The sequence below is a fragment of the Moschus berezovskii genome, chromosome 2, assembly GCF_049115385.1.
Source record: "Moschus berezovskii isolate FMDL1 chromosome 2, NW_MosBer_1.0, whole genome shotgun sequence".
Classification (NCBI taxonomy): domain Eukaryota; kingdom Metazoa; phylum Chordata; class Mammalia; order Artiodactyla; family Moschidae; genus Moschus; species Moschus berezovskii.
The window spans coordinates 29,127,603-29,153,085 of record NC_142461.1 but is presented as its reverse complement, the minus strand read 5'-3'; the positions used below and the strand labels follow the sequence as shown (position 1 = coordinate 29,153,085).

The window sequence follows — 25,483 nt, the reverse complement described above, 5'->3', positions numbered from 1 at the left end:
AAGGGCAACATAGACGGGCGGAGCTGGCATGGTCACGTGCTCAGGGCGGGAAATCTGACCGCACGTCCTGCCCGAGTCCTTGACCTCCGAGGAACCGTGGCTCGGGAAGCTGCCCTTCTGCTCGTCTACTAGGTCGGTATATCCAAGTGATCGCATAGACCAGCTTTCTCACGGGGCGGACACGCAGTCCCCAGCCACCTGCGTGGTTCACAGACACCCCAACCCTCCTGCTCCCCAAAACCCTAGCCGCTCCGGACAACAAGCCGCGACCTAGTCAGTCCCTTCTTTATTAAAGGTTGTCAAGCTGTACACGGTCCCCCACCCCATTCCGCTGTAAATTCGGCTGCGTAGTTCAACCGCTCACCCGCAGCGGACCCGAGCTGGGGGAGGGAAAGGAGTTGGGTCCCAGCATGCAATGCGGCAGCCCACAGCCGAGGGCGAAGCCATCCTGTCGCCCCTCCATCCCCCTCTCGGACAGCGGGATGCAGGCCAGAGCGTTCTTGCTGGGAGACAAACAGCCGAGGTCACACTCCGGCCCTTTCCATCACATGTGCAGGTGGTACGGGGTACAAAAAGCAGCAATGGGGGCCAGGAAGGCTTCAAGTCTCCCAGGGCCCATCCTAAAAAGTTGGAGAGGACAGCAAAGACTTTCCATCCCTGATCCACAGTTTAGAAACCTTCCTTCTTAGTGTCAAAAGATAGCATGAGGGGAGCTGGGAGCTAAAGCCTCCAAACCAACACAAAGCTAAAGCTGAACAGAAGGGGGGAGCAAGGGAACAGAAGGGGAGCGAGTGGCAAACATGCCAGTGATGTATGTGCAGGAAGCAGGGGAGAGGTGAGCAGGCTGCAGCACTGGGAGAGAACTGAGGGTGAGGTAAGGGCCACAGCCTGAGCTGCTCATCTGTTCGGGGGTGGGGAGGGAGGCTGCAGAGGTTGAGGGTCCAGGCCCAACCTCCCCACTCCACAGTTGGCACACGTTCTCCCTGCTTGGCAGCTTCTGGGGTGGGCAGTCCTCTGGAGACTTGCAGGGGTGGGTGCAAAGGTGGCAGTACTGGGGCTGGGCTGGGGACCAGTTTCTAGCACCACACTCTGAGCCAAGGGGGGTCCTGGGGATGAGGCTAGAGTCCCATGTGCCCTGTTTCCTAGGCCCCCCGTCTCTCTCCTGGGGCTGTGGCGAGCCCAGCATTGGCACCTCCCTTGGCCAGGCACGGACACACAAACACCACACGCGTGGAGCCAGGCAGCACTCGGGAGCCCTCCATGACAGACGGATGGGATGGCAGGGCAGCAATGGCCTCCACTCTGGGGCACAGGGACCCTCCTCTGGGATGGCAGGGCAACGATGGCCTCCATCCTGAGGCGTAGGGACCCTCCTCCGCCTCGTCTATACCTGTGGAGAGAAATGGGTTGGTGACAGAGATGGTCTTCAGCAATCTGCTTACACAACAGAAGCCTGGAGATAACGGAAAAGGAAAATTTGATTCTGGGGCAGGTAAGCAAAGGAAAAATCAAGCCCTGGGTTTCACAGTTGGTGAGGGGAGAGAAGGAAGTCTACTTTGGAGGAGAAGTTGCAGTGTCATCTGCTCAGGCGGCCACCTCCCTTCACATGAGAAGCTTGACCTCAGCCTGGAAGTTACTACTACTGGCTGTCGGTTTTGGGTCTTGGAGCCCTTACCTTGTGCACCTGAGGAGGGAGCTCATCCTCTGAGCCCTCTTCGGGCACAGGCTCCGGGTGCCGTGATGCTGACTGCCCATCTTCAGCCCATCCTCCCAGGGGCAGCCGAGAGAAGTGAGAGGGAGCCCGGGGCACTGTGCCAGGATCTACAGACACAAGTGAGTACTCTTAGTTTGCATACAGATAGGAATGAGGAGACGGGCCCTAGGGCTCCTGAGGGAGTTGGAGGCACCGGGGAAGGACTAGTTTCCTTGGGTCTGGTCCCTCTGACCTCTTTCCTCCCCTAGAGGCCCCAGAAGGACCACTCTTCCCTGAAGGCTCTGTGTCTTCTGTACCCCCAGTGCATACCTGTGATGCCTCCGTAACGCCTCTGGAAGCCCCCCTGCAGGGCAGTGGTCTCAGGAGCTCCAGGCCGGGGTGCAGCACAGGGATAGCTGGCAGAGCGGGGGATAGGCTGGGCGGCCCGGGCCCCCTCTACCCCCTCTTCAGGGGCACTCTCCCCACTCTCATCACTCTCCCGGCGGTGCCACACATGCCGCTCAGGTTCAGCCTGGGCCTGCTGCTTGTGGAGCTGAGAAGTGGGGGATTCGTTAGTTGGGGACAGAAAGTGAAGTCGCTCAGTTGTGTCTGACTCTCTGCAACCCCATGGACTGTACAGTCTGTGGAATTCTCCAGGCCAGGATACTGGAGTGGGTAGCCTTTTCCTTCTCCAGCGGATCTTCCCAACCCAGGGATCGAACCCAGGTCTCCCCCATTGCAGGTGGATTCTTTACTTGCTGAGCCACAAGGGAAGCAGTTGGGGACAGAAGAATATCTGAAATAGTTACCCTCCACCATGGTATTGGCCAGTTCTGATTTATATTGCCTCATCTATAACCACTCACTGAGAGTACTTGTCATGTTACTAACATGTAACATACATGTGATGTTTTCCAAGTTAAATTCTCAGCAGATTCCAGGAACAAGCCTGTGCATAGATTGTAATGGCTCTCATTTTCCCCAGTCATTTGATTCCAGAATAAATTGTGAATCTAAGTGTCAGGAGCTCTTTTAGGTGCTGGGGATACAGCGGTAAACAAAATAGACAAAAACCCCAACTCCCTGGGGCTTATATACTTGGATGGGGTGGGGGGAGATAGACAATAAACAAATAAGGAAAAAATACAGTATCAGATGATGCTAAATGCTATAGAGAGAAAAACAACTGGAAGATTCAGATCCCTAGGCAAGGAAGGCTTTTACTCAGGGTGGCCAGAGATGGTCTCATAGGGTGGGAAAGAGCAGACCTGAATGAGAAGGAGAGAGCCATGTGGATATGTCAGAGAAGTGGATTCTTAGCAGGGGAAACCACAAGTGTGGAAAAGCCCTGGGTGAAAGTAAGCTTGTCCGAAAAGGATAGGAAGAGGAAATATGCGGGAATGGAAATTGCAGAGCAGGTAAATGGCAGAGAAGGGATTCGAGCCCATGTCTTGCTTCTCCACGTCTAAAACCCTCTATTCTGTTTTCAGCTGCCACCTTGGTTCTACAGCCCTGCCCCTTCCTGCCCACTCACCTGGTGCATGTAGAGGGCATGTAGGCTCATCTCAGTGGATGCATATTCTGACAGCACCAGGCTCTGCAGTTGGCCTTCCCACACGCTGCTCCCGGAGCTGGCTGTCCTGGCATCCACCCTGTCCACCCCGCCAGCACAGACAACAGTCATCAACGTTTCTGAGACCCACACAAATTTGCTGGGGGCTACTGCCACGCCCTCCCCTCACGGCCCTCTGCTACTCACCCAGAGCCAGTCATGGTGCTGGGAGCCCGGCCTGTGGGAGCCTGACCAGGCTGCAGAGGTGAGAAGGAGCGCAGAGCAGAGGCGACTTCAGCCCTATGCCTGGAGCCCTGCAGGTCTCTAGGCAGTGGGGGGCCCCGGCAGGAGGAGCCGGCTACCACATTTGCAATAAGGCTCAGTGGCTGTGAATAAAAGGGGTGGTAGAATTCTCAGGGCACAGGGAGGCCTCTGGGTCCCCCAGGACTCTGCACATTAGGACCCAGAGGCACAGACTGAACGAACAGAGAGAAGGAAACCAACCAGGTGGACCCTTCTGCCCCACGCCCTCAAGTCCCAGCCCCTGGCATCCACGTGCCCATCATCTCCCTAGGAACGCACCTCAGACTCGGATTGTAAGGACTGGATGGACGTAAAGAGGGCATTTTCCGGGAGCAGACCCCCTTGGGCAAGGCCAGCAGCTGCTCCATCCCGCTGAACTTGCTCCTTGAGGAAACCTAGGAAGGCCGTGCTCTCACGTGGTGGCTGCCAGCCAGGGTTGGTGATGGCAAAGTGCATGAGTGACAACTCTGTCTTCCCATCCTCGGCCTGCTGGTACACTGAGGCCTCTGTCTGCCCACCGGACAGCCACTGCACAAGGGAGGCTGCAGTGAGCAGGACTGGCCCCTTACAGAAGCCCTTCTGATACCTTCCCTGCGACGGAGTGGGGAGGCCTTGCCCTTGGAGGACAGAGACCACAATGCACTGCTCTATCTGGTCCAGGGAACCTAGTGGCCACCCTACGAGTAACCACATACTGTGCCAGCTGCTTCGTTTGTGCCTTTCTCAGGGGAGCTTGGCCAAGGGTGCAAGTTTAAGGCTATAATCCAGTCTAGGCTCCTGTTTACAAAGCTGTGTGTGCCCTGGTGCAGGGCTGCCACTTTGTGATTCGTTGGCTCAGAAGGGGTATCTTTTTGCAGTTTGCCCCAAGATGATGTATAGGCCAGCATCACCTCTGGCCAACTGCCTCCCTCCTTTCCTAATACCTGGGGATGCCCATGCTGGCGAACATCCATCTGAGCGAAGGAGCAGGTGTCTCCAACACCAACAACCTCCACGGTGAAATTGCGGAAGAAGTCTATAATCTCCAGGGCCCGTGGGCGCAGGCAGAAGATGAGGATGAGAGGTGTGACGATGGGGCTCAGTAACTCCTCCAGGATGAACACCTAGAGAGGAAGAAAGGGATTGAAGTCACAAGAGAGCAGGAGGGAGACCAGCCCTCGGCACCAAGCTGTCAGACAGTCTCTAGCAGGCCCTGACTCCAACTCCACTCACTGCCTTGTACTGGAAGAGCTGGGCAAACTCGTCCCGGGTCTGCGAGCGGTGGGCATTACCCTGCCAGTGGTCAGGCATGTAGTGGATGTGAGCGAGGATCACGCGGAGCAGCTGCTCAGGGCAGAACACCATGTGCTGGTCCGGGATAAAGGACCTGGTGGGATCAGGGCTGTGGTGAGATGGAAGCCCTTCCCGGAAATGATGGTCAGTTTGCTCCCCACTGCTGCCCTGGCCCACCTGCACACGGTCACGGTGACCCCCAGGAGTGTGACGGTGGTGAGGACGTGTTCCACAGCCAGCACGTCTTCATCATAGATGGTGAGGGCAATAAGCACGGCCAGGATGGAGCCCGCGAAGAAGGCGCAGTTCTTGGCCAGCAGTGTCAGCAGCGGTGACAAGAAGCAATTCATGTACTTGGATGCGGGTTTGTAGCCTCGGTTGAGGCGAGACTGCAGCTCGTGCTCCAGCTCGTTGAAGTGGCGGAGGTAGCAGCGGCCATAGAGCGACCAGCAGCGCGCACCCAGGGCGCCCGGCTCCCGCTTGAGCACCTCGGCATAACTGAAGAAGGCGTAGAGGATCTGCCAGATGAGGATGAGGGGGCACAGCAGGAAGTTGGCAATGCCGATCCACAGGATGCGGTTGCTGAGGCGCTGGGCCAGCTCCAGCCGTTGCCCCCCACGTTTGTACTCAGCCTTGAGGCTCCATTCATTGAGAAAGAGAGAGCCAGGTCCCCAGAAGAGGATCAGCTCGAAGTTGTACTTGAGGCCCCGGGTGAAGAAGACAACCTCACCGAGACCGGGCAGGCGGAAGCGCAGGGGCAGGAGGGACTTGTTCACCAGCGCCACCATGTAGTTCTGGAACCGGAGGATGCGGTGGTAGATGTCTAGCTCTGTCAACTCACGCTTGTGGATGCAGATCTGGTGCTCCTTCTGGGTCTGCACGATTCGGGCCTGCACTTCTTGCCATGTGCAGTATGGAAGTGCTGACTGGGGTGGGGAAGAGACAGGGGATGGAAGGCGGGACGGTTGCCTCAGCCTCTTGCCCTCCATGAGCTGTGAGGCTCAGGGGTCCTTGAGAGCCTTCAAGCAGACCCTGCATGACCTACCAAGGATGGAGGAGGTTGCCTGATGCCCAGGAATATACCCCACCCTTCCCAGGCTGTGGAAGACATCCTGGACTGTGATGCTAACTGCCCAGCTTCCCAGTCTCACCATGGGGATGCGCAGAGCATGCAGGTAGAAGGAGTGGATCTCCCAGTAGCAGCAAATGTTATAGATAAACTTGATGAGCCGGTGGACCCAGAAGACACCAGCGATGACCAGGATGGTGATAAGGGAGCCATTTTCCTGAATCCTGGTTGGGGAACAGGGAAGGGGAGGAAGAGTGGCCTGAGGCCTCTGGGCAGAAATGCTGCTGTCCTGAAGGATTCGGAGAGGCTGAGCCTCTGTTCTGGGGAATGTTTCTGCCTCACACCCCATCCCCTACCTGCTAGCTGAACTACAGGCTCTAGTGCCCTCTGACCTGCAGTGCTTACCTGGCACTACAGACTTGGGCAGGCAGAAAGGCATCTGGCAGAGTGACCTTGATGGGCTCGGTCGGGTGAAGACTGTGGTTCACCATCTTGTTGGCGAATAGGATGTCGTAGTCCACACAGCTGACCAGGAAGGTGGTAAAGGCAACCACGAAGAGAAACTGCCTGGGGAGTTGGGCAGAGGGGGTGGCGGTCTGAGAGAGAGACACCAGTGAAATCACCGGGAAAAAGTGAGAGTCTGGAAGTGGCAGACCAAGACTAGGGAGCAGCCTCTGGGGAAATGAAGGGCCTCTCTCTACTGCTTGGCCCCGGGAGACCCAAGGCAGCACCTATTTTTGGCTCTTAGCTTCAGGCACCACAGAATCAGCCTGCTTTTCTATCTCATGGTAATCTCTGCCACCACTCACTCTTTCAAAGGTCTTAGACTGTGGTCACTGGTCCCCAGTCCCTGATTTCCTGTTGAGACTGTAGAACCCCCTTGCAGATTTGAATTCTTTTCTTAGGGAGGGCAGGTTTTCCACCCCTTTACTCTTTGGCAAAGCCATATGGCTCCTTTCTCCCAGAAGGCCCTCTACTCAGCAGTAGGTCTAAGGTACATCCAAGGCAGAACAGAGACATTTTTCTCAAGTAAGGAGGTGGTGGCACCCCACTCCAGTCCTCTTGCCTGGAAAATTCCACAGGTGGAGGAGCCTGGTAGGCAGTCCATGGGGTCGCTACGAGTTGGACACGACTGAGCGACTTCACTTTCACTTTTCACTTTCACACATTGGAGAAGGAAATGGCAACCCACTCCAGTGTTCTTGCCTGGAGAATCCCAGGGACGGGGGAGCCTGGTGGGCTGCCGTCTATGGGGTCGCACAGAGTCGGACACGACTGAAGTGACTTAGCAGCAGCAGCAAGCATCTGGCATCTGATAACTCCTGACTGAACCATGCTCATTCTACTGGGGCTCTGATGAGTCTGACTTCTCTTTGTGGAAGAGACAGGAATTGGAAAGCCTTCCTTATAAGGATGATTAAAAAAGATAAGGCTGTAAAACTTGGTGCCACACCCAGCCTTAAACTATAAAGGTCTGCAGTTTGGAGCCTTGCACCTAGTTGCATTGGCAGTTTGGGCCAGGAGTTGAGCTCAGACAGGAAACACTGTGATGTGTTCCTTCACCACACCATCCGTCCCTTGTACTTACATGAGCTCAAAGATCTCCCCGATGAGCATACAAGTGAAACCATTCTTCTGGTGAAGATTATAAACGTGCAATTGTTAAGAAAAAGTGGTCGGTAGAGACAGCAGTTAAGAGCACAGACTTTGGTGTCATGTACCTGAGATGAAGTCCTGGCTCTCTGACTTTCGAGCCATGTGTGACTCTTGCCAAGTTACTTAACCTCTCTAAGCTTCTGTCTGTAGTAGTATAATAGCACCTGTCTTATAGGATTGTTAGGTCTGAGATAGTGCATGTAAAGTATTTAACACAGAACTGACACAAAGTCAAAAGACATTATTACGATTATTAGCATACCATCAAGAAAATCACCCTCAGAGAGGTTCCTTATAAATTAATACTACAAAGTACAACACACGTGGCTCTTAATAGATGTGGGATATCGTTATTTATAACTGTCATTATTTCCCTGGCCTCTATTTAGGCTCAAGGTGCACTCCACTCTCCTTTGAGGGATTAGAGCCAAACCCACACCAAGTTCTTCCCCTCAAGGGGCCTGGCTCAAAGAGGGGCTGAAGGTTCAAGAGCTCCAACACAGAGACACAAAGGATATTCGAGAGAAGAAGAGGTCAAGGTTTTCGATGTGGTGCCAAGGTGCTGTGGGTACAGGAGTAGAGATGTCAGAGCCCCGAAAAAATGGAACCCCTTGCTCCCTCAGTGTCCCTCAACCAGTTCTTCCCCCAAGTTCCAGTTCTGGCTGTCATATCCGAGAACTCACACTTGCTCCCCTCAGGGACATGCACCAACAGGTCCTCCTCTCCAGGGGGTGAATCGCTGTAGGAGGCCTCTAGGCGCTGGTATTCAGTGTCAAACTGCGCCATCACCACCGCCCCCTGTCCACCTTGTCCACCTGTGGGTACAGAGGAAAGAGAGACCCAGGTTCAGACCTTCTGCCTTCATCTTCTTCCCTGCCTACTAGAACAGAGATGAATGAGAAAGAATCCTTGGGCCTGGACTAGTCGTCTTGGATCAAAGGCAGAGGAAGAGTAGTAACCCAAGGAAAACAACACACTCAGGGCTTCGGAGACCCTCACTGACCAATGAGGTCAGTCATTCCCGTAGCCTTTACTGAGTGTCTACTGAGGCCTTGCTGGCCTGAAGACAGCGGTGGCGGGGGGGGTGGTATGGGGTGGGGGACGGCAGGGTCTGTTTCATCTTCTATTCAGTGGAGAGAAGGGGCCCTCCCACTCCCCTTCTAGAGAAACCCTGGTCTCCCAAGAGACTAGCAGTTTGGAAGCACTTTGTAAACAGAGGTTTGAGATAAGCACATGGCCCTACCAGCTCCATGGACAGTGTCAGCTCCACTCCAGCCCTCGATGCCCTGGCTCTGCAGCTGCTGAAGGAGAAGGTGTCAGGCCCCAGAGAGTGGGGAGTGGAAATAAACCCAACCCTACCACTCCCCCCTACTCCCCCAATCCCCCCCACCCCAGCTCAGGGGAAGCCAAGCAAGGGGCAGGAAGGCTGCAGTGGGAAAGATGCACCCCTCCTAGCCTAAGGCTATGCACACTTCCTCTGGTTGTAACATATGAGGCCACTCATTCAACTCTAGGGTCCCATGCTGTGGCTTAATGAACCTGTGGAGACTGAGTCTGTACTGGGCTGGACTGTTTCTCCATGCTCCACCTCAGCCTCAGGAATTAGGTGGACCTTTTGGGGCCTGCAAAGTCCCAAACCCAAAACCCAAGAAGAGGGTCCCTCCTAGAAAGGAGCTGCCCTTGCTTCCCTAGCAAACACCCAGCGGGCAGGCAAAGTTCCTAAATGGGATATCCTGACTGGGTCAGTGTAGACCCAGATCCTGGCTCAACTGTGGGTTCCCTCGGTCCTGGAGACAGGCATCATCTAGGCGGCACTCACCCAGTCAGTGCAGACCCTGAAACTGTGGAGTACTGCCCAGACTGGCCCCAGTGGGATTCCCCGGGTTAGGGAGAGCCCTGGATCCTAAGAAGATGACCAAGCCCTCAGGGAACTCACCACTCACTGGGTCAGTGTAGACCCAGGGCCCATAGAGCCCCTGTCAGCCGGGCCCGGGCTCAGGGGATCCTGCGGACGTTGGAAGAATCGAGCCAGTCCGACAGCCGATACCCCCAGCTGAGCTGAGTTGCCTTCCTACACCCAGCTGCCACGACCCGAGCCCAGCGCGCCCCCAGACCGCCCGGCCCCAGGCCAAGGGCTCGGCTCCCAACAGCAGACAATCTTGCGCGCGGCCCCGCCGCTCACGCGCGCCCCCGTCCGCGCGCCCCCGCTATCAAAACATTCCGGCTGCGCGCCTCCGCCCCTCCCTCGGTGCCCCTTCCCCCGTTACCCGCCGTCACCCCGCAAGTCCGCTTAGGACTCCACGGGCATACCTGGCCAGGCCCGACTCGGGTCGTGAGATTTCGGTAACCCGGCTCGCGTTTCACCTCAGGAACGGTGACCCGGGTGATTCCAGGGGCTCCGTCGACTCCACTGGGCTCGGCCCGACCGGGAGCGCTAGGCCCAGCATCTGCCACTCACTGTCAGCCGCAGTTAGCTTGGCCAATGAACGTGGGGGTGGAGACACGACGGCCAATGCTCGGCGTCTGAGGCGGGACTAAAGGCTAGAGGCGGGCCCTGGGAGTCAGGGAACCAATTGTGCGCTCTATGTGGGGCGGGGCTCAGATGCAGGCAACGCCTTTTGTCCTCTTCGCCACTCCGTAGTGACGAGTTTGTTACGGTGTTGCAAAAATCCGGGCTTCGAACTGTAGATATCCCGTGCCTCTCCGCTCCCTCTGACCTTAAGTGCAGCTTCTGCGGGCGGGGGCGAGTCCACGTGGTGTAGTCACTGCTGGAACTCACCATACGGAGAAAGAGGAGAGGTTGCTTAAGGGACCTCGGTGATTTTTAACTCTGCTAGAGTCGATTTGGTTGCTGAATTCGCGCCCATTTCACTCTTGTGTGGTCCGAGACTGGGGATTTGAGAAAGCGGGCTGGGATCACGTATGAACCTTGGGCCCAACCCTGGTACCCGGGTGAGTGGCCGTGGTGCCTTGCGGAGTGGGAGAAACGAAGTCACGCTGACTGGGGACGCGGCATAGAACCTTGCTTTGGGAAGCTCGTTTCTTAACCACCTTTCTGCTCCAGCAGCTGTTTCTAAGTAAATTTCTGCTCAGCCATGTCGCCGGCTCCAGCTGCAGCCCAGGCTCCTGTTTCATTCTCCCTGTTTGACCTCAGCACGGATGCTCCGGTCCTTCAGGGCCTGAGCCTGGTGAGCCACTTTCCCGAGGAGGCCGTGGCCCAGTCTCTGCCGACTTCCTGTTCAGGTACCTGGGAAGGTGTGGATGGACCCGTGAGAGAGATGACAGGACACTTTGGAGCTTATTGCTCTTCCAGGGAACACATTCTTATTGGTGTTTCCCAGCTTAGGAGCTCTTGTTGACATCTCCTTCCACTGGATAAAATTTATCAGCTCCCAACTGCAGAGTGTTTGTTTTTTACTTTTACGCTGAAGTTTGTGTATGTTTTTCTTAACTGTTATGAATTTAAGGCAACATTTGTACATGTTCTCTGATTAAAAAAAAAAATTCAGTAGATTGCTGGATTTCTACAACAGGCTCCTCAATTATCTCCAAGCAAATCTCTTGCCATTGCTTATGCCTCATCACATTAACACCACTGCCTGCAAAAACACTTCACCATTCCTTGATATCACCCAAATTTCACTATTCCAATCAAATCATTCCTTCTTGCTGAATATAGAACAACTTACTGTTGGTTTCATACTACTTTAGTTTGACTGTTTTCTTGTACTTTTTAAAAAAAAAAACCCAGCTGCACACTGTAATTGGAAATATAAGCTAAAAAGATGGTATTGGGGAAGAGTTATTTGCACAGTTTAAAAATAATCTTAACCTTACCAGAAACCATTCACTGGTGGCTCAGATGGTAAAGAATCTGCCTGCAATGTGGGAGACTCAGGTTCAATCCCTGGGTTGGGAAGATCTGGAGAAGGGCATGGCAACCCACTTCAGTGTTCTTGCTTGGAGAATTTCATGGACAGAGGAGCCTGGGTGGGCTACAGTCCATGCGATTTCAAGAGTCAGACACTACTGAGTGAGTAACACTTTCACTTTCAGGATTCCTCTAAACAATCTGTTGTTAATTTAGATAGTGTTTATATTCATCCTATGCATATCTTTTCAGAAGCATATTTATTCTATAAAGTGATTGCTGTGTCATTTATTTCATGATTACTAGATTATTAAATTCCTTGAAGGCAATGACATGTCATCTCTTTCATTTGTATCTTCTGCTTTGTGTATCAGACACTGAATGTAATCCTAGATAGTATGGATTTGGGCCCCCTTTCTACCTCTGTTTACCCTCCCCTTATTTAGGTTCAGAGGAGCGAATGAGCCCAGAAAGAAGACCACTCCAGGGTCCTCTGGATATTTCAGAGAAGTTGTTTTGTTCAACCTGTGACCAGGTCTTCCGGAACCACCAGGAACAGGTAAAAGACCAGGTGCAGAGCTAAATGTGGAAGCAAAAATGTCATGGTTGGGGAAAAGAGATAGAAATTTGTCTTTAATGAAGGTCTACATTTTAACTAAGGAAGTTAGTATTACCTGGTAATACTTCGTGGAGTTCGTTTTTAGGTCTTGGGTACCATAAAAGACTGGGTCAGGCACATTTCCACATTGTTCTTCCCTCTTTGCCTCGTACCAGAGGGAACATTACAAGCTTGACTGGCATCGGTTTAACCTAAAGCAGCGTCTCAAGGACAAGCCTCTCCTGTCTGCCCTGGACTTTGAAAAGCAGAGTTCCACAGGTGATGACTGGTGGGAGAGCATGTGCGAATCAGTCATGGGGATGGAGAAAGACCCTAGTTGAAGAGCTTGAAGAAAGGTCAAAGATGGGGCACCAAGCTTTCCTATCTTTCGTTGTTCTCAGGCGATCTTTCCAGCATCTCAGGATCAGAAGACTCAGACTCAGACAGTGAGGAGGACCTGCAGATACTGGATGAGGAGAGGGCTGACTTTGAGAAGCCTGCGCGACCCCGAGGCTTCCACCCGCATCGGGTTCTTTTCCAAAATGCCCAGGGCCAGTTTCTTTATGCCTATCGCTGTGTCCTAGGCCCTCGCCAGGCAAGTGCCAGCACACATTGTGTGGTCAGCCTCAGCCTTCTGTACAGTCAGTCTAGATTTCCCCTCAGCACAGTCTGTTTCTTCTTCCCTTCCTTCCTGTTCAGGGTGGGTGTCACACTTGATGGCACAGTCTTGAACTGGCCTGAATCTTAGAAGGGTCAAGTGTAGTGGAATTCAGTTTGGAAATAGACGGATCTAGGTTGGAATTGTGGCTCTCCTACTTGATCTTGACTACCTCTGCAAGCCTCCAATTTTATTTGTAAAATGGAGACAAGCATGGAGCTGTTGTATCAAAAGAGATGGTGCCTGTGAATCACGTAGCACTGGCACTTGTTTCTTACTCTCAGTAAGTGCCACAGAAATGTTTGTGCTGCTCCTGTGTCTCCAGGTGCCCCTTGAAGAACCAGAAATGCTGCTTCAGAACCTGCAGAGTGGAGGTCCCAGGGACTGTGTGGTGCTCATGGCTGCTGCTGGGCACTTTGCTGGTGCCATTTTCCAGGGGTGAGAGGGTACTGCATGGGGCAAGGATGGAATGGATCCTATTAGTCTGGGAGTACCATCTGATTTCCAGTACTGAGTCTGTGCTGTCTACAGACGAGAAGTGTTGACACACAAAACCTTTCACCGCTACACAGTGCGGGCCAAGCGGGGCACAGCCCAGGGGCTTCGGGATGCCCGGGGTGCAGCTGCTCACTCTGCTGGGGCCAGTCTGAGGCGCTACAATGAAGCTGCACTCTATAAGGTGAGTTATGTGTCCAGGTCTGGTGTGCCTCTGATCCCCACTTCTCTCCTCTTGACTGATTAAATGGTACAGCAGGGGGGCTGGCTCCTGTGTCCCCTGTCTTTGTTCTTTCTGGGTAGATGAAGGTAGAATGGGGTGGATGCCCAAGAGTCTTAATCCTCTCATTCTCTACTCCGCATTCGCTACATGTCATCTATACATCATCTGTGGGTCGGTTTTTGGTTGGAGGTTTAACAGTAGCAAGTGAAGAATTACAGAGCTGAGTTACTGTCTTCTCTAGGAAGTTCGTGACCTGCTGGCAGGGCCAGACTGGGCTAAGGCACTGGAGGAGGCTGGGACGATACTGCTGCGTGCCCCCCGCTCTGGCCGGTCCTTGTTCTTCGGGGGCCGTGAGGCTCCCCTGCACCGGGGAGATCCCCGACTTTGGGATATCCCCCTCGCTACCCGAAGACCCACCTTCCGAGAGCTACAGCGTGTACTCCATAAGCTGACCACGTTATACGTCCATGGTGAGCTTTCTTTCTAGATTCCCATGCTCCCTAAATATTCCACCCAAGCCTCGGGTTCTCATTTGTGCATCCAGATGGTTTTCTAGCCCTTGGACTGCAGACTGATGATATTTTCATTAACAGAAACCTGAGCTGGCTTCTTCTCAACTAAATTTAAGAACCGTCTTTTGTTTTATGGCAGGCGAAGACCCCCGGGAGACAAGCAGGTTGGATTTACCTCAGACACACAGGAAGAGAATGAAAGAAAGGAAGGTTATTGAGGAAGAAAGAAAGGTCCCCAGTGATGAAAATGAGGCACTCGGGCAGAATGAGGAAGCTCCCAAACAGGGTTTGCACACCATCTGGCAATTGTCAGGTCTCTCTCTGGTGGGGGGAGTCTGTCCTAGAAATGCAGTGGTAAATCTCCTACTGTCATAACTTTACCCACTTCCCTATTTATAGGTAAGCCCTTACGTACTCCCACCACCCTGCCCCACCTCTCACACACACAGACACATCTGTTCAGTACGTGGTAGCAATTACTGAAATGTTTTGTGATTTTTCCAAATCTCTTATTTTTTGTTCACTGATGTATCTCTAGTTCTTAGAAGTCTTAGCATGAAGTCGATGCTTGGACATGTGTTGTGTGGATCTTAACATAATTTACTCGCCTTCTTGGATGCACTGGTTTGGAGCATCCAAGGGGAGGTTGTTTCCCATGCTGCAGACTATCGCCTGCGTGGTTGTCAACTGCTCCGTGCTCCTCTGTTCTGACTACCCTAAGGCTGTCATGGGAATGTCCAGGGACTCTCGTCCCTGAATAGCTTCTTCTAGGCCTGTCCTTATTGGGGCTGTGAGCCTCATTTCTTCATATGATACTAATGGCTTCAGCTCTTGATATGCTACTTTATCTTGGGTGACAAAATACAAACAATTTTATTTCAAGTGATCTGGATTATCTATGTACATTCTTAGGCATCTGGGGCAGCCCACACCTTTCTACCCTCTGCTTATTCCTTAGATGGATCTAACATAGCAACATTTTTCCCCTAGGATCAGAGTCAGAGGGAGAGGATGACTCCCAGGTAGAGTTGGAGTTAGTAAAGGTGACACTGGGAACACTGGATCTTCGTGAGTTTGAGGTATTTCCCAAGCAAAGGAGGAGAAACAGGAATAAGAGGGAGAGAAAGCAAGACCTGGAGTCTGGGGCACAAATGACTCTTTCCCAGCAACCAAAGGAAGATGAGGCCCTTTCAGGGTCAGCCCCTTTGGGGCCTCCCTGGGATGAGGCCACGTCCCCTGGTCAGTCGGAGCTCTGGGATGTGCTTCTAGCTGCCTGCCGAGCTGGAGATGTGGGGATGCTGAAGAACCGGCTCACTGCCAGCCCCCTAGACCCCGGAGTTCTGCCTCTGCTCAGTGCCCCCTTGGGCTCCGGTGGCTTCACTCTCCTGCACGCAGCAGCCGCAGCTGGGAGAGGCTCAGTGGTTCGCCTGCTGCTGGAGGCAGGTGCGGACCCCACTGTGCAGTAAGTGAGGTCCTCATGCCGATCCCCGCTAGGGTACAGAGGATGATCTGGACTCTAATCTTGACCTTGCCTAATTGACAATATTTCCCTTGGTCTGCTTGGGTGACGTTGGGAGGTGCAGCAGGCAAACTGAACCTGTTTTGGGGGTTTTTGCACTTAGGGATTCCCGAGCTCGGCCACCGTATACAGTTGCAGCTGACAGATCGACACGCAATGAGTTCCGGAGGTTCATGGAGAAGAATCCAGATGCTTATGATTACAGCAAAGCTCAGGTCAGCTGAAGAAGGAAGCAGCAGAGTGGGAAGGCATCAGAGATGCTGGCTAGATCTTTTCTACTCTTCTACAGTCTTATCAAGGATAGTTTGTACAGATGTTTACCTTATGCTTTCCCGGAAATCCTCCAGGTGCCGGGGCCGCTAACAGCAGAAATGGAGGCACGGCAGGCCACTCGGAGAAGGGAGCAGAAGGCAGCCCGGCGGCACCGGGAGGAACAGCAGCGGAAGAGGCAGGAGCAGGAGAAGCAGGAGCAAGAAGAGCAGCAGCGATTTGCTGCCCTCAGCGACCGGGAGAAGGTGAGGCTGGGAGTTCTTCCTTCCACAGCAACACTTCCCCAGAGGTCTGATCCCTTCCCCAGTGTGCAGCCGTCACTTCTTGGACACTCTCTTCACCATTGAGGCCTTGTGCTTAACACAGCTTCTCTTCCCCTCAGAGAGCTCTGGCTGCAGAGCGCAGACTAGCTGCCCAGCTGGGAGCCTCCAACCCTCAGACCCCGGACCCTGCCATCACCGTCAGCAATATTCCGTATGTGGAGGAGGCAGGTGTGGGGGTTGGGCTGTGATGTGGGCAGGGCCATTCTGGACAAGTAGAGCAAGTGCTGCTCTGTGTTCAGAAAGGCTGCTGAGGGGATTTGAGATGTTTTGGGAACCTCTGGAATAAAAACAGAAGTGACAGGAGGGTGCGTGGGAAAGGCTTGGATTGGAACGTTTCTGGGATCCCTCTCCAGCCATTGTCTCCCTCTTATTCAGACGCTGCTGGAGTTGTGGGATGTCTCTCCAAGGCCTTGTTCCTTTTCACTACCTTGACTTCTCTTTCTGCTCCACACGCTGCCTCCGGGATCATCGCTGTCGGGCTGGGAAGCCCTCTTCCTGATCTCTTACAGCTCCACCTGGGGCCAGTGCTAGGCCCTGAGAGGGCACATTCCCACTGGCCCTAGGTTGCTTCTTCCCCCATAAAACCAGAGAGTGTTTGGAAGATTAGGGTGAAGGACATTCAGGAACCAGGGCAAAGACAGGGCCACAGAGGTGTGTGGAGCTGGTACTGTCTCTGGAACTTTAATCACAATAAAGTTTGGCAAGGAAACTGCACTCGTACTTCCATTCAGGCCTGCGGCCTTTGTTTCCGGATGGTCACCATGGCTAGCACAAAGGGATCCTGCCCACTGTGCTTGTCCCAGGTCCAAGGATTACCTTTCTTTCAGTGCCCACTTAACTCCATTGGTTCAGAGGCACTTGAGAGGGAATAGACGTATGTCCTGTGCTTGGTGCTATTGAGGATGGGCCTATCCAGGAACTGGATTTGGGGCTGAGGAGGCACGTTTTCTAGCTCCAGCAACGTGATTCTGTTGTGGGCTCCCCTAGGAAACAGCAGGGGTCTTGGCACATAGAGGGTCTGCTGTGGCCCCCGCTTTGTCCAGTAGCGGCCCAAGTTAAACCCGTTGATCCATACTTGGCCCTGGGGAGTAGAGGAAAAGAAAGGATCAGCTCTCAGAGGGGTAGAATTATCCCCTTGCCAGGGGGTGGGGGGCTTCTTAATCAGAGGAATAATCTGCTCGCCCTTCTTCCATGGGTTTCCCCTCTGACCACCCTACCCCTCACTCCACCCCCACCATCAGCAATACCTTCGTCCATCCAGGGAGAAACAGAAATGTGTCCCCGCCTGAGTGTAAAATTGGGAAGGTGGTAGAGTAGAAGGTGGGGCCTGAGGGGGTCTGAGGATGTGAGCTTTTCAGTGGCTGGATGGGAAACCACCATTTGACAAGATTATCAACTTTCAGGGGGAACATCAGCCACTGGGTAAGGATTGTCTGCCCCAGAATTGGAGGCTGTAACAGGCCCTGTGAAGAAGGCAAATGAAAATTCATCATTCACTAAGTTCTAAGGCCAGACTACTGCTACACAAGCCCTGGGATGCACCTAGTGGCCATGTCCAGATCCCCCACCAGCTGCTGCTTTGCTCTCTAAGCCCTAAGGCTGTTCAGTTCAGTTCAGTCGCTCAGTCGTGTCCGACTCTCCGCGACCCCATGAATCACAGCACGCCAGGCCTCCCTGTCCATCACCAACTCCCGGAGTACACTCAAACTCATGTCCACAGAGTCGGTGATGCCAGGCTGTAGCTCTTCCTTTAGGCCCTTATCTTTTTAGGGAGTTCAGTAAAGAAGAGGATGGGGGCGAGGGAGTGGGCAAAGCTAGCTCACCTTGAAGTCACTGCTGTTAGACCCAAAACTGAGCCTCCCCATGTTCTCCAGCAGGACATCCAGTTTGGCCCCTATTTTCCCCATCAAAAATAGGTTATGTTTCATGTTTCGTTCCAAAACACCCTGAAACACCTGTGGATGAGAGTATCTGTGAAAGGAAGCGGCTCAGCACCTAGCTTGTGGCCACCACCCAGGAAGCTACATTAGGACACTATTATTTAGAGGGCAAAGAGAACGTAGCCCTTCTGTCAGTTCCTTCTAGAACCTTATCCTTTGTCAGACTCTTCCTCATCCCACCTTATCCTCTGCAAATGTGAGCAGGCAGTGGGAAAAGGTAGATACTGGAAACTTTGCTGGGGAGGAAAGGAAATGGGCTCACAAGGTAGCCTGGAATTAGGTTCTCACCCCATCCACCATCACGTAGGCACGGTCATGAACTCCATTGTTTGGCACCCAGAGTTGTGTTGGCTCAGAAACAGTATGGGTCAGATAGGTCCGATACAACATATAGCCATGGACCTAGGTGTGGAAGAACGAGTAAATAAGATGTGCTGAGAGACAAGAAAGGATCCTGTGGGGAAGATGCATAGCTGAGGGGACCCTTGGTATAGCTGTTGGTGGAGTATGCTTTACCTGGTTGACAGCCTCAAAGGTCATTGGCAAGATTGAATGGATGGGCCCCTGGGGGCATAGTAAGTCTAAGAAATCCAGCAAATTCCCATCCTATTAGAATAAGAGGAAAGTATCAGAATACAAGGGAACTTTCAGAATAGAGGGCAGGACAGGCTGGGCAGAATCAGATAAAAATGGGGAGGAGCTTACCAGGTGTAGGGTCAAAGGTCCAAGCGTCATCTTGGGGCTGGGGGGAGGTAAAGGTCCCAAGGGAACTTCCTGGAACTGAGCCCAAATTCTCTCAGGAACCATAGGAAAAGCAAACAAAGAAACCCTATTCCAAGACCCTAGTGCAGGGTTCTTAACCGGGGGTCCAGGGAAGGGCTTCAGGGGTCAAGAAGATTCTCTAATATTGTATGTATTTGTATCTCCCCAGGAAGTCCCATCTGAGTAACTGAGAAATGCTGCAATAGGCAGCTCAGAGGGTTTTGTGGTCCAGACAATGATCACTGACTTATGGGACCCCTTTACGAACAATTTGGGCACCCCTCCCCCTAAATTAGTAAAAGCCTTTGGCGCTTAATGAAGTGGTAGGGCACCTTGCTGATGACATTTCGAATAGCAAAAAGCTTGGGTGTGGGGTCTCCTGCTTCGGATATGGGTGCATCGTAGTCATAGCTGGTAGTAATTGGAAGAAAGCGTCCCTTCTCATCAGCACCTAGTCAAACCAGTTTAATTAATTCAATGCATCTTTCAGATGATAGGCACTAAGCAAAGAAATTCATGCAGAGAATTTTGCTCTCAGAAGAGATGGTGGTAGCCATATCGAGCTTCTAGACGTCCTAATCCACACATTCCTCAGACTTAATTCCTTGCTGCCTCCCTGCCTCCACCCCAGAGACCGTCTAGACTCACCATTCCAGTATCCAAAGTTGGTACCTCCATGGAACATGTACCTGAAGTGGGGGAGAGTGGGGGGAAAGGTAGAAACTGACCCATTGCATCTTAACCTTCATCCCTAACACCCAGTTACAGATTTCACGTTGGCCCCAGTGCCTCCAGTTACATGTTCACACTGGCTCCCAACTTGAGCATTTTCTCTAGTCCTTTGGTTACAGCTGGAACAGAGCGTGTGGAGTGATTCTGGCCCCAGTAATCCAGCCAGCCTGTGTAGTACTCAGAGTTCACCTAGAGCGTGAAGTGAAAGGAGCTGTGAGCAAGATGGGACCTAAGCGCCACCCATTCCCCACGCTGCCTCTTGCTTTGATTGGCCTCCCCTCTGGTTCCTCACCAGGGGCCCGCGGGGTTCATACTTCCGAAGCAGGCCAAAGATCTTGGTCATGTTGTCAGCTGCAGAAAGAAGGCAAAGGTACAAGATAAGCAACATGAAACAGGTGCCCCTTCCCCAGACTTCATTCTGAACCTTTGCTTGGGAGACCTGGGCCAAAATCTACAGTGGTATAGAGTCCCTTGAGGGAGCCACATTTGAGTCCTTCAGGCCCATCGGTGGTGAAGAGCAAGATCTTGTCTCCAAGCAGCGCTCGGAAGAGCCCAGCTAGGTGCCTCATGTAGCTCACATCGCAGGCTCTGTAGCTACCGTATTCATTCTCCACCTGCCAGGGGAAAGGAAAAGTGGAGGTCAGCTCTGAGGTGGAGAAATTAAGGGCACTGGCCCCTCCTTCCCCTAACCCGGTCAACTTTCTACTGGTACCTGAATGCTAATGATGTTGCCCCCATTGTGGTAGAGCCATGGATATATCCTGGGCAGCAAGACCTTGAACCAGGAGTCCACTGCGGCAAGGAAGTCTAAAGGAGGGGCAGTGCTCTGCTCGTTAGGGCGCTGCCACCCCCTCAGCCCCCACCCCTAGCATCGGGCTAGCATCTTGAGAGCCGCCTGAACTCGGGGAAGCACAGTGTATCATCCCACTTGTCCATAACTCTGTCTGGGAAGCAGTGACTTGTCAGAGGAAACGCTGAACCCTAAGCACTTATATATTTGCATGGCAATGAAATTTGAGCATAGGAAACAAAGCAGTGTTTCTTGAGAATTCATTTTTTAAATGTCAGAAAAAAATGTTAAAACATCACATGGAGCTATTACATAACCATATATAATATATACTTGAGATCGCTATGAAGCAGCATGCACATGTGTACCTGTGTGCTCGGTGGCGTCTGATTCTTTGTGACCCCATGGACTCCAGGGATTACAAGCTCCCACCAGACTCAGATATGAAGTAGCATGGGAATTCACAAAATTGTAGAATATCTGACCTGCACCCTGATGGAACTGCCAGTCCAGGACATTTTCGTCAGCAAATGAAAGATCATTATATGAGGTGGCATGCCTTCAATTCTCAACTCCTGTTGGTGATTTTTGTTGACTCACCCTCAGGGTCTTCATGCATGACCTCTGCCTCCTTACCTAGGCGACTCCAACTCAGGCTTCAGGTCTCAACTTAAATTTCACTTCCCCAAGTAAACCTCTGATATCCTAGATGAGGGTAGATTCCCCCTGTTACACTCTCTCACATCACCTCATACTCCCTTTTCAAGTGCTTAAGACATTAAGCATTTGTGTCTGTAATTGTTTCCTGTCAGTCTCCCCTGCTAGTGAGCAGGAACCTTATCAGGTTCATTGGCTGTATCCCTGTCCTTGAGGACAAAGCCTAGCAGATAGCAGACTCTCAAAGGTGGAGTCAATGAAAAACGTTTTAGAGGCTATCTTTATATTCTTAAAACATTTAATTCCTTTACATTTTGTGTTCTGTATAAAGGAGGGCCAGGTGGCACTGCCTCCTTTAATCCAAGCATACATTAAATCGCATCCCTTGAATGATAAAAATTTAACATGACCAGAACTATTGTTTTTCCCCCAAATGTTGATCTTTTGCCACCCCTAGTCTTCTGTCTTCCCTAAGTCAGTAAATGGCACCACCATCTTGACTGGCTGGATACTTGATTCCTTTCTTTCCTCTTCCTACCCACACTGTCCTCCCACCCCTCCGCCACTACTCCCTTTCTCATCAAATCTGTCAGTTGAGTCCTGTTGACCTTGATCTCCAACCTATAGCTCATTTCTGCCCTCTTCCTTGCGTTTCTGCCACTATCACAACCAGAAGCCATCTCTCTCCCCTCAACTACAATCATAGTCTCCCAGTTAAGTTTCTCCACCTCTACCCTTGCTCCCCTCAATCCATTTTCCACATCCAGGCTAATGTAATCTGAAAACAAATCAGATAATTTTGGTTAAACTCTTTCAAAGTGACTTTCTACTGTGCTTATAATAAAAGGCAAACCCCTTACAATGGTCTGAAAGGTCCTGCATTAACACTCACTGCTGCTGCTGCTGCTGCTAAGTCACTTCAGTCGTGTCCAACTCTGTGTGACCCCATAGACAGAAGCCCACCAGGCTCCCCCGTCCCTGGGATTCTCCAGGCAAGAACACTGGAGTGGGTCGCCATTTCCTTCTCCAATGTGTGAAAGTGAAAAGTGAAAGTGAAGTCGCTCAGTCGTGTCCGACCCTTAGCAACCCCACGGACTGCAGCCTACCAGGCTCCTCCATCCATGGGATTTTCTAGGCAAGAGTACTGGAGTGGCTTGCCATTGCCTTCTCCGTATACAGCTCCAATTTCTCATACTACTCTCCCTTACCCGCAGTGCTCCAGCCATGCTGGCCTCACTCATGCCAGTGTTCTGTCCTACCTCTGGGCCTTAAAACACACCATACCGGGGAATTCCCTGTGGTCTAGTAGTTAGGACTCTGAGCTTTCACTGCCAAGGGGCCAGGTTCAATCCCTCATCTGAACCATGATCCCACAAGACTCACAGCACAGCCCTCCCCCGAGAAAAGTACACCATTCCGTCTACCTGGTCATTCTGACTTCACTCTTCATATGACTAGTGCTTTCCCTCTCCTAGAGTAACTGAAATGTCATCTCAGAAAAGCCTTTTCTGGCTTTCCTACCTAAAAGAGGCCCTGTTATTCACTATCTTAAACTCCTTGTCCATTTTCTTGTATAGTATTTTAAAAATAATCTTATATAGGTTTTGGGTGTTTTTTTTTAAATTAATGTGTCTTCCACACTGAGTCTGTCTGGTCCCCCAGTTCCCAGCATCCTGTTGGGCATGATTAAAACAGTAAATAATTGGAATGAATGATCTCTGTTTTGGGTACCCAAATGACCCATTTTATTGTTGCCTGCTCTTTTCTGAGTCCAGTCTTTTTTCTCTACCCACCTGGATCTGAGGTTCTCAGATGAATTTTAGGTTTTCGAAGCAACCAGGCTGGGAGACCTCCCTGAGACAAACATAAAGACAACAAAAAAGTGAGTGGGCTTTGTTGTCTCAGAGTGGAGTAGGGTAAGTAAGAAGGGAGGGAGTCGAGGGTAGTGAGGGAAGTGGCCCTAAGTTGGGGGCACATGGGAAGCTTTGCTTCTATCCCTTCTCCAACTAACTCACCATCTCCCACTCTGCACAGATGTAAGGTCCTGGTCTCAGTATGACCAACAGGTTCGCTAGAGTTGCCTCTTTCAGAAATGCAAAGAGGTCACGGCTGCCATTAAAGTTATAGACCCCAGGCTCTGGCTCATGGTAGTTCCAGGGCACATAACTGAAAAAGGAAGAGATTAACAGGGCCCAAGACAGGGAGAAGCCAGGGAGGCCAAGGGGCTCAGGCCTGAAGGAATCTCCAGGAAGCTGTGGGAAGGAGGTCCTGGCCCTCCCCTTTCCCACCCTTGGCAGGGAAGCCCTGGACCTACAATCCTCATACCCAGCCAGTCTTCCTGTCCTGATCCCCTTCTTAAGGGCATGGTAGGAGGAGTGAATCCCACCCTTCCATGGCTCTCATGAGCACTTCTTACAACTGTACTACGTTGAGGCCACTCATTCGCATCTTGAAAAGCCGGTCTGCCCAAAGCACCCGCGGTACCCGAAAGTAGTGCAGGCTGCCAGACACGTAGCGGAACGGGGCCCCGTCCAGGAGGAATCTGTTATGATCCCGATCCACTACGAACGACCGAGTGTCTGCCTGTAAGGGGAGAGACCGTGCTCACAGGGGGCTGGAGTCCGGGGTCAGCGTCTGACAAGAGCTGAGGAGATGGAACTAGCCCTTCCCAGTATTTTGTTTATTTCACTTTCACTCTCTCCTCCGCCAGATCTGACCCTGTCTCACCGCACCCAGCGGCTGGTTCAATTTTCCCATCTTACCTGGGGCAGCAGCAGCGTCAGGAGTGGGAGCAGCAGGGAGGGAAGGCAGAGAGGTTTCTTGGGAGCCATGGCGCTTTCCGGGCTCTTCCAGTCAGAGACGGTGGTCCGACGGTCACGTGGCGGATTCCTGGGAGAGAACCTCAGCGAGCAAGTGGGCGGAGACCACCACAAATTGCCAGGCGATTAGCCTGGACTTTGTCTCCAGCCTGCAGCTGCCTGCTACTCTACTAGATTGTAAAGTCCTCTACATCTTGCTACTGGTTCATGAACCAGCTTCATCAACATTACCTGGGAGCTTGTTAGAAATGCAGAATCTCAGACCCTACCTCATATCTGTAGAATCAGAATTTGTATTTTAACAAGATTTCCGGGTGCTCTGAGCTCACTCAGGATTGAGAAGTAGTTCTCTGCTACACTGAGCCCCCTGAGCCTTGTCAATCCTGAGTCCTCTGCTGCTATCACAGGGTCCAGTACACAGCAGGTTAAATCTGATGAATGTCAGATCCAGGGTCAGACCCAAGGGAAACCAGAGGATATCGTCTCAGTATATGAAAGGGGAGTGGGAGTTGGGGTGGGGATCAGGTTACAAGAGGAATCTTCTTCCTAGAGAATCCTGTCCTGTTTCAACAAAAGAGACCATCTAGGCCATCCTATCGTCTTTGGATGTGTGCCCCTTTCCAATTTACCACTGCCTAGGCAAGAGACCGGAGAAGGCAATGGCAAACCACTCCAGTACTCTTGCCTAGAAAATCCCATGGACGGAGGAGGTAGGCTGCAGTCCATGGGGTCGCTACAAGTCAGATGACTGAGCGACTTCACTTTCACTTTTCACTTTCACATTGGAGAAGGAAATGGCGACCCACTCCAGTGTTCTTGCCTGGAGAATACCAGGGGCCGGGGAGCCTGGTGGGCTGCTGTCTATGGTGTCGCACAGAGTTGGAGACGACTGAAGCGACTTAGCAGCAGCAGCAGCAGGCAAGATACATCAAGGTTCCAAGGTTTGGGAATTTGTGAATTTCCATCACTCATTGCCTTCACAGTCCCAAGCCTGGAATGTGAAGACCAGGATAATAATAATAGTTATGATTGTTATTCCTGCTTATGGACACTACTCAGGGCTAGGCATCAAACGCTATAGTAAGCACTTCACCTCTCATTTAATCTTCAAACAACTCCATGAAGTAGATACTAATCTCCATTTTACTGATGAGGTGATTGAAGAATAGAAATATTAGCCTGTTAATAAGGTCACATAACTAGTTTAGTAGAGCTGGGATTTGATTGAGGCAGTCTGGCCTCAGTGTTCATGCATTTAACTTTAGGTACTCTTACACCTATTTTACAGTTAGGGAAAGTGAGGTTCCTAGAGGCTAAATAACTTGTCCAGGTGACACAGCTAATGGGCTATTAAGATTCAGACCCTAGTCTAGTTCAAGAGCCTGAGACTACGGTAATAGGATACAGGCCAGAGCCCCCATGGTTGTACTGATCAGAGCTGCAAAGGGGTGCAGGCTTCCAGCACCCGCCCCCTCTGAGCATCCACCTCCGGGCCGGACCCCAGTCGGCCACCCGGTGCACGGGAGGTATGACGCCTCCTACCTCTGGCATTGGGAGATGCAGGTCCTGGGGGCCTCGGGCCGAGCCCGGCTTTGCTCCCCTTTGACGTAGGTGCCTGCGTCTTGACCCCCACTGCAGGCCAGGTGTGGAACCCTCACCCGGGTCCTGGGACCCGTTCTCCCCCAGGCCTAACCCGCCCCCGGCCTCTCAGCTCCACGCCCCCACATCGTCCTAGTGCTCAGAGGTTGCTAGGATACTGCGGGCCGTTA

The 25,483-nt window shown here is 52.2% G+C and overlaps 3 protein-coding genes across 11 annotated transcripts; 1 reads left to right on the top strand and 2 right to left on the bottom strand.

Annotated features, from left to right (window-relative positions):
• Positions 1–271: 271 nt before the first annotated feature.
• Positions 272–9,991, bottom strand: ATG9A (autophagy related 9A). Of its 6 annotated transcripts, none has more exons than XM_055397746.2 (16): positions 9,856–9,991; positions 8,789–8,846; positions 8,229–8,360; positions 8,064–8,107; positions 7,478–7,542; positions 6,295–6,456; positions 5,972–6,113; positions 4,998–5,746; positions 4,761–4,914; positions 4,472–4,651; positions 3,828–4,076; positions 3,453–3,631; positions 3,228–3,345; positions 2,024–2,246; positions 1,676–1,821; positions 272–1,390 (listed from the first exon to the last, which is right to left on the bottom strand). In XM_055397746.2, the coding sequence occupies exons 3-16, from the start codon at positions 8,329–8,331 to the stop codon at positions 1,385–1,387; spliced, it is 2,520 nt and encodes an 839-aa protein (XP_055253721.1). In that variant the 5' UTR covers positions 8,332–8,360; positions 8,789–8,846; positions 9,856–9,991; the 3' UTR covers positions 272–1,384. The 6 variants fall into 6 exon arrangements, with proteins under 6 accessions (XP_055253721.1, XP_055253722.1, XP_088701611.1 ...); XM_055397747.2 differs by having other exon boundaries at positions 8,789–8,843; XM_088845485.1 differs by lacking the exon at positions 9,856–9,991 and adding an exon at positions 9,482–9,736.
• A 207-nt stretch (positions 9,992–10,198) lies between these two features.
• On the top strand, positions 10,199–16,723 carry ANKZF1 (ankyrin repeat and zinc finger peptidyl tRNA hydrolase 1). Of its 4 annotated transcripts, none has more exons than XM_055397950.2 (13): positions 10,199–10,788; positions 11,863–11,975; positions 12,191–12,293; positions 12,416–12,609; positions 12,998–13,110; positions 13,204–13,351; positions 13,632–13,860; positions 14,042–14,188; positions 14,893–15,364; positions 15,525–15,636; positions 15,769–15,936; positions 16,074–16,165; positions 16,390–16,723. In XM_055397950.2, exons 1-13 carry the CDS (start codon positions 10,641–10,643, stop codon positions 16,511–16,513), a joined length of 2,163 nt encoding a protein of 720 aa, XP_055253925.2. In that variant the 5' UTR covers positions 10,199–10,640; the 3' UTR covers positions 16,514–16,723. The 4 variants fall into 4 exon arrangements, with proteins under 4 accessions (XP_055253925.2, XP_088701570.1, XP_088701574.1 ...); XM_088845444.1 differs by having other exon boundaries at positions 12,416–12,633; XM_088845448.1 differs by having other exon boundaries at positions 12,416–12,633; positions 14,042–14,215.
• Positions 16,724–16,837: 114 nt separating this feature from the next.
• Positions 16,838–25,411, bottom strand: GLB1L (galactosidase beta 1 like). Its single transcript, XM_055397956.2, has 17 exons — positions 25,257–25,411; positions 23,658–23,784; positions 23,312–23,478; positions 22,911–23,061; positions 22,689–22,749; positions 20,161–20,255; positions 19,888–20,062; positions 19,741–19,799; positions 19,516–19,637; positions 19,365–19,405; positions 19,049–19,167; positions 18,660–18,734; positions 18,471–18,560; positions 18,243–18,356; positions 17,838–17,969; positions 17,262–17,477; positions 16,838–17,095 (listed from the first exon to the last, which is right to left on the bottom strand). The coding sequence occupies exons 2-17, from the start codon at positions 23,724–23,726 to the stop codon at positions 16,838–16,840; spliced, it is 1,944 nt and encodes a 647-aa protein (XP_055253931.2). The 5' UTR covers positions 23,727–23,784; positions 25,257–25,411.
• Positions 25,412–25,483: the final 72 nt, after the last annotated feature.

What these genes read in the sequence shown, in the direction of transcription:
- GLB1L (XM_055397956.2), bottom strand. Translation starts at nt 23,726, where the DNA reads ATGGCTCCCAAGAAACCTCTCTGCCTTCCCTCCCTGCTGCTCCCACTC. An exon ending in TGACGCTGCTGCTGCCCCAG is followed by an intron (nt 23,479 to 23,657) that starts GTAAGATGGGAA and finishes CTCCCCTTACAG; the next exon opens with GCAGACACTCGGTCGTTCGT. An exon ending in ATGAACCCCGCGGGCCCCTG is followed by an intron (nt 19,638 to 19,740) that starts GTGAGGAACCAG and finishes TTCACGCTCTAG; the next exon opens with GTGAACTCTGAGTACTACAC.
- ANKZF1 (XM_088845448.1), top strand. Translation starts at nt 10,641, where the DNA reads ATGTCGCCGGCTCCAGCTGCAGCCCAGGCTCCTGTTTCATTCTCCCTG. An exon ending in TGAAAAGCAGAGTTCCACAG is followed by an intron (nt 12,294 to 12,415) that starts GTGATGACTGGT and finishes CGTTGTTCTCAG; the next exon opens with GCGATCTTTCCAGCATCTCA. An exon ending in CCCTCAGCGACCGGGAGAAG is followed by an intron (nt 15,937 to 16,073) that starts GTGAGGCTGGGA and finishes TCTTCCCCTCAG; the next exon opens with AGAGCTCTGGCTGCAGAGCG.
- ATG9A (XM_055397746.2), bottom strand. Translation starts at nt 8,331, where the DNA reads ATGGCGCAGTTTGACACTGAATACCAGCGCCTAGAGGCCTCCTACAGC. An exon ending in CCTTACAATCCGAGTCTGAG is followed by an intron (nt 3,632 to 3,827) that starts GTGCGTTCCTAG and finishes TTTTATTCACAG; the next exon opens with CCACTGAGCCTTATTGCAAA. An exon ending in GCGTTACGGAGGCATCACAG is followed by an intron (nt 1,822 to 2,023) that starts GTATGCACTGGG and finishes TTGTGTCTGTAG; the next exon opens with ATCCTGGCACAGTGCCCCGG.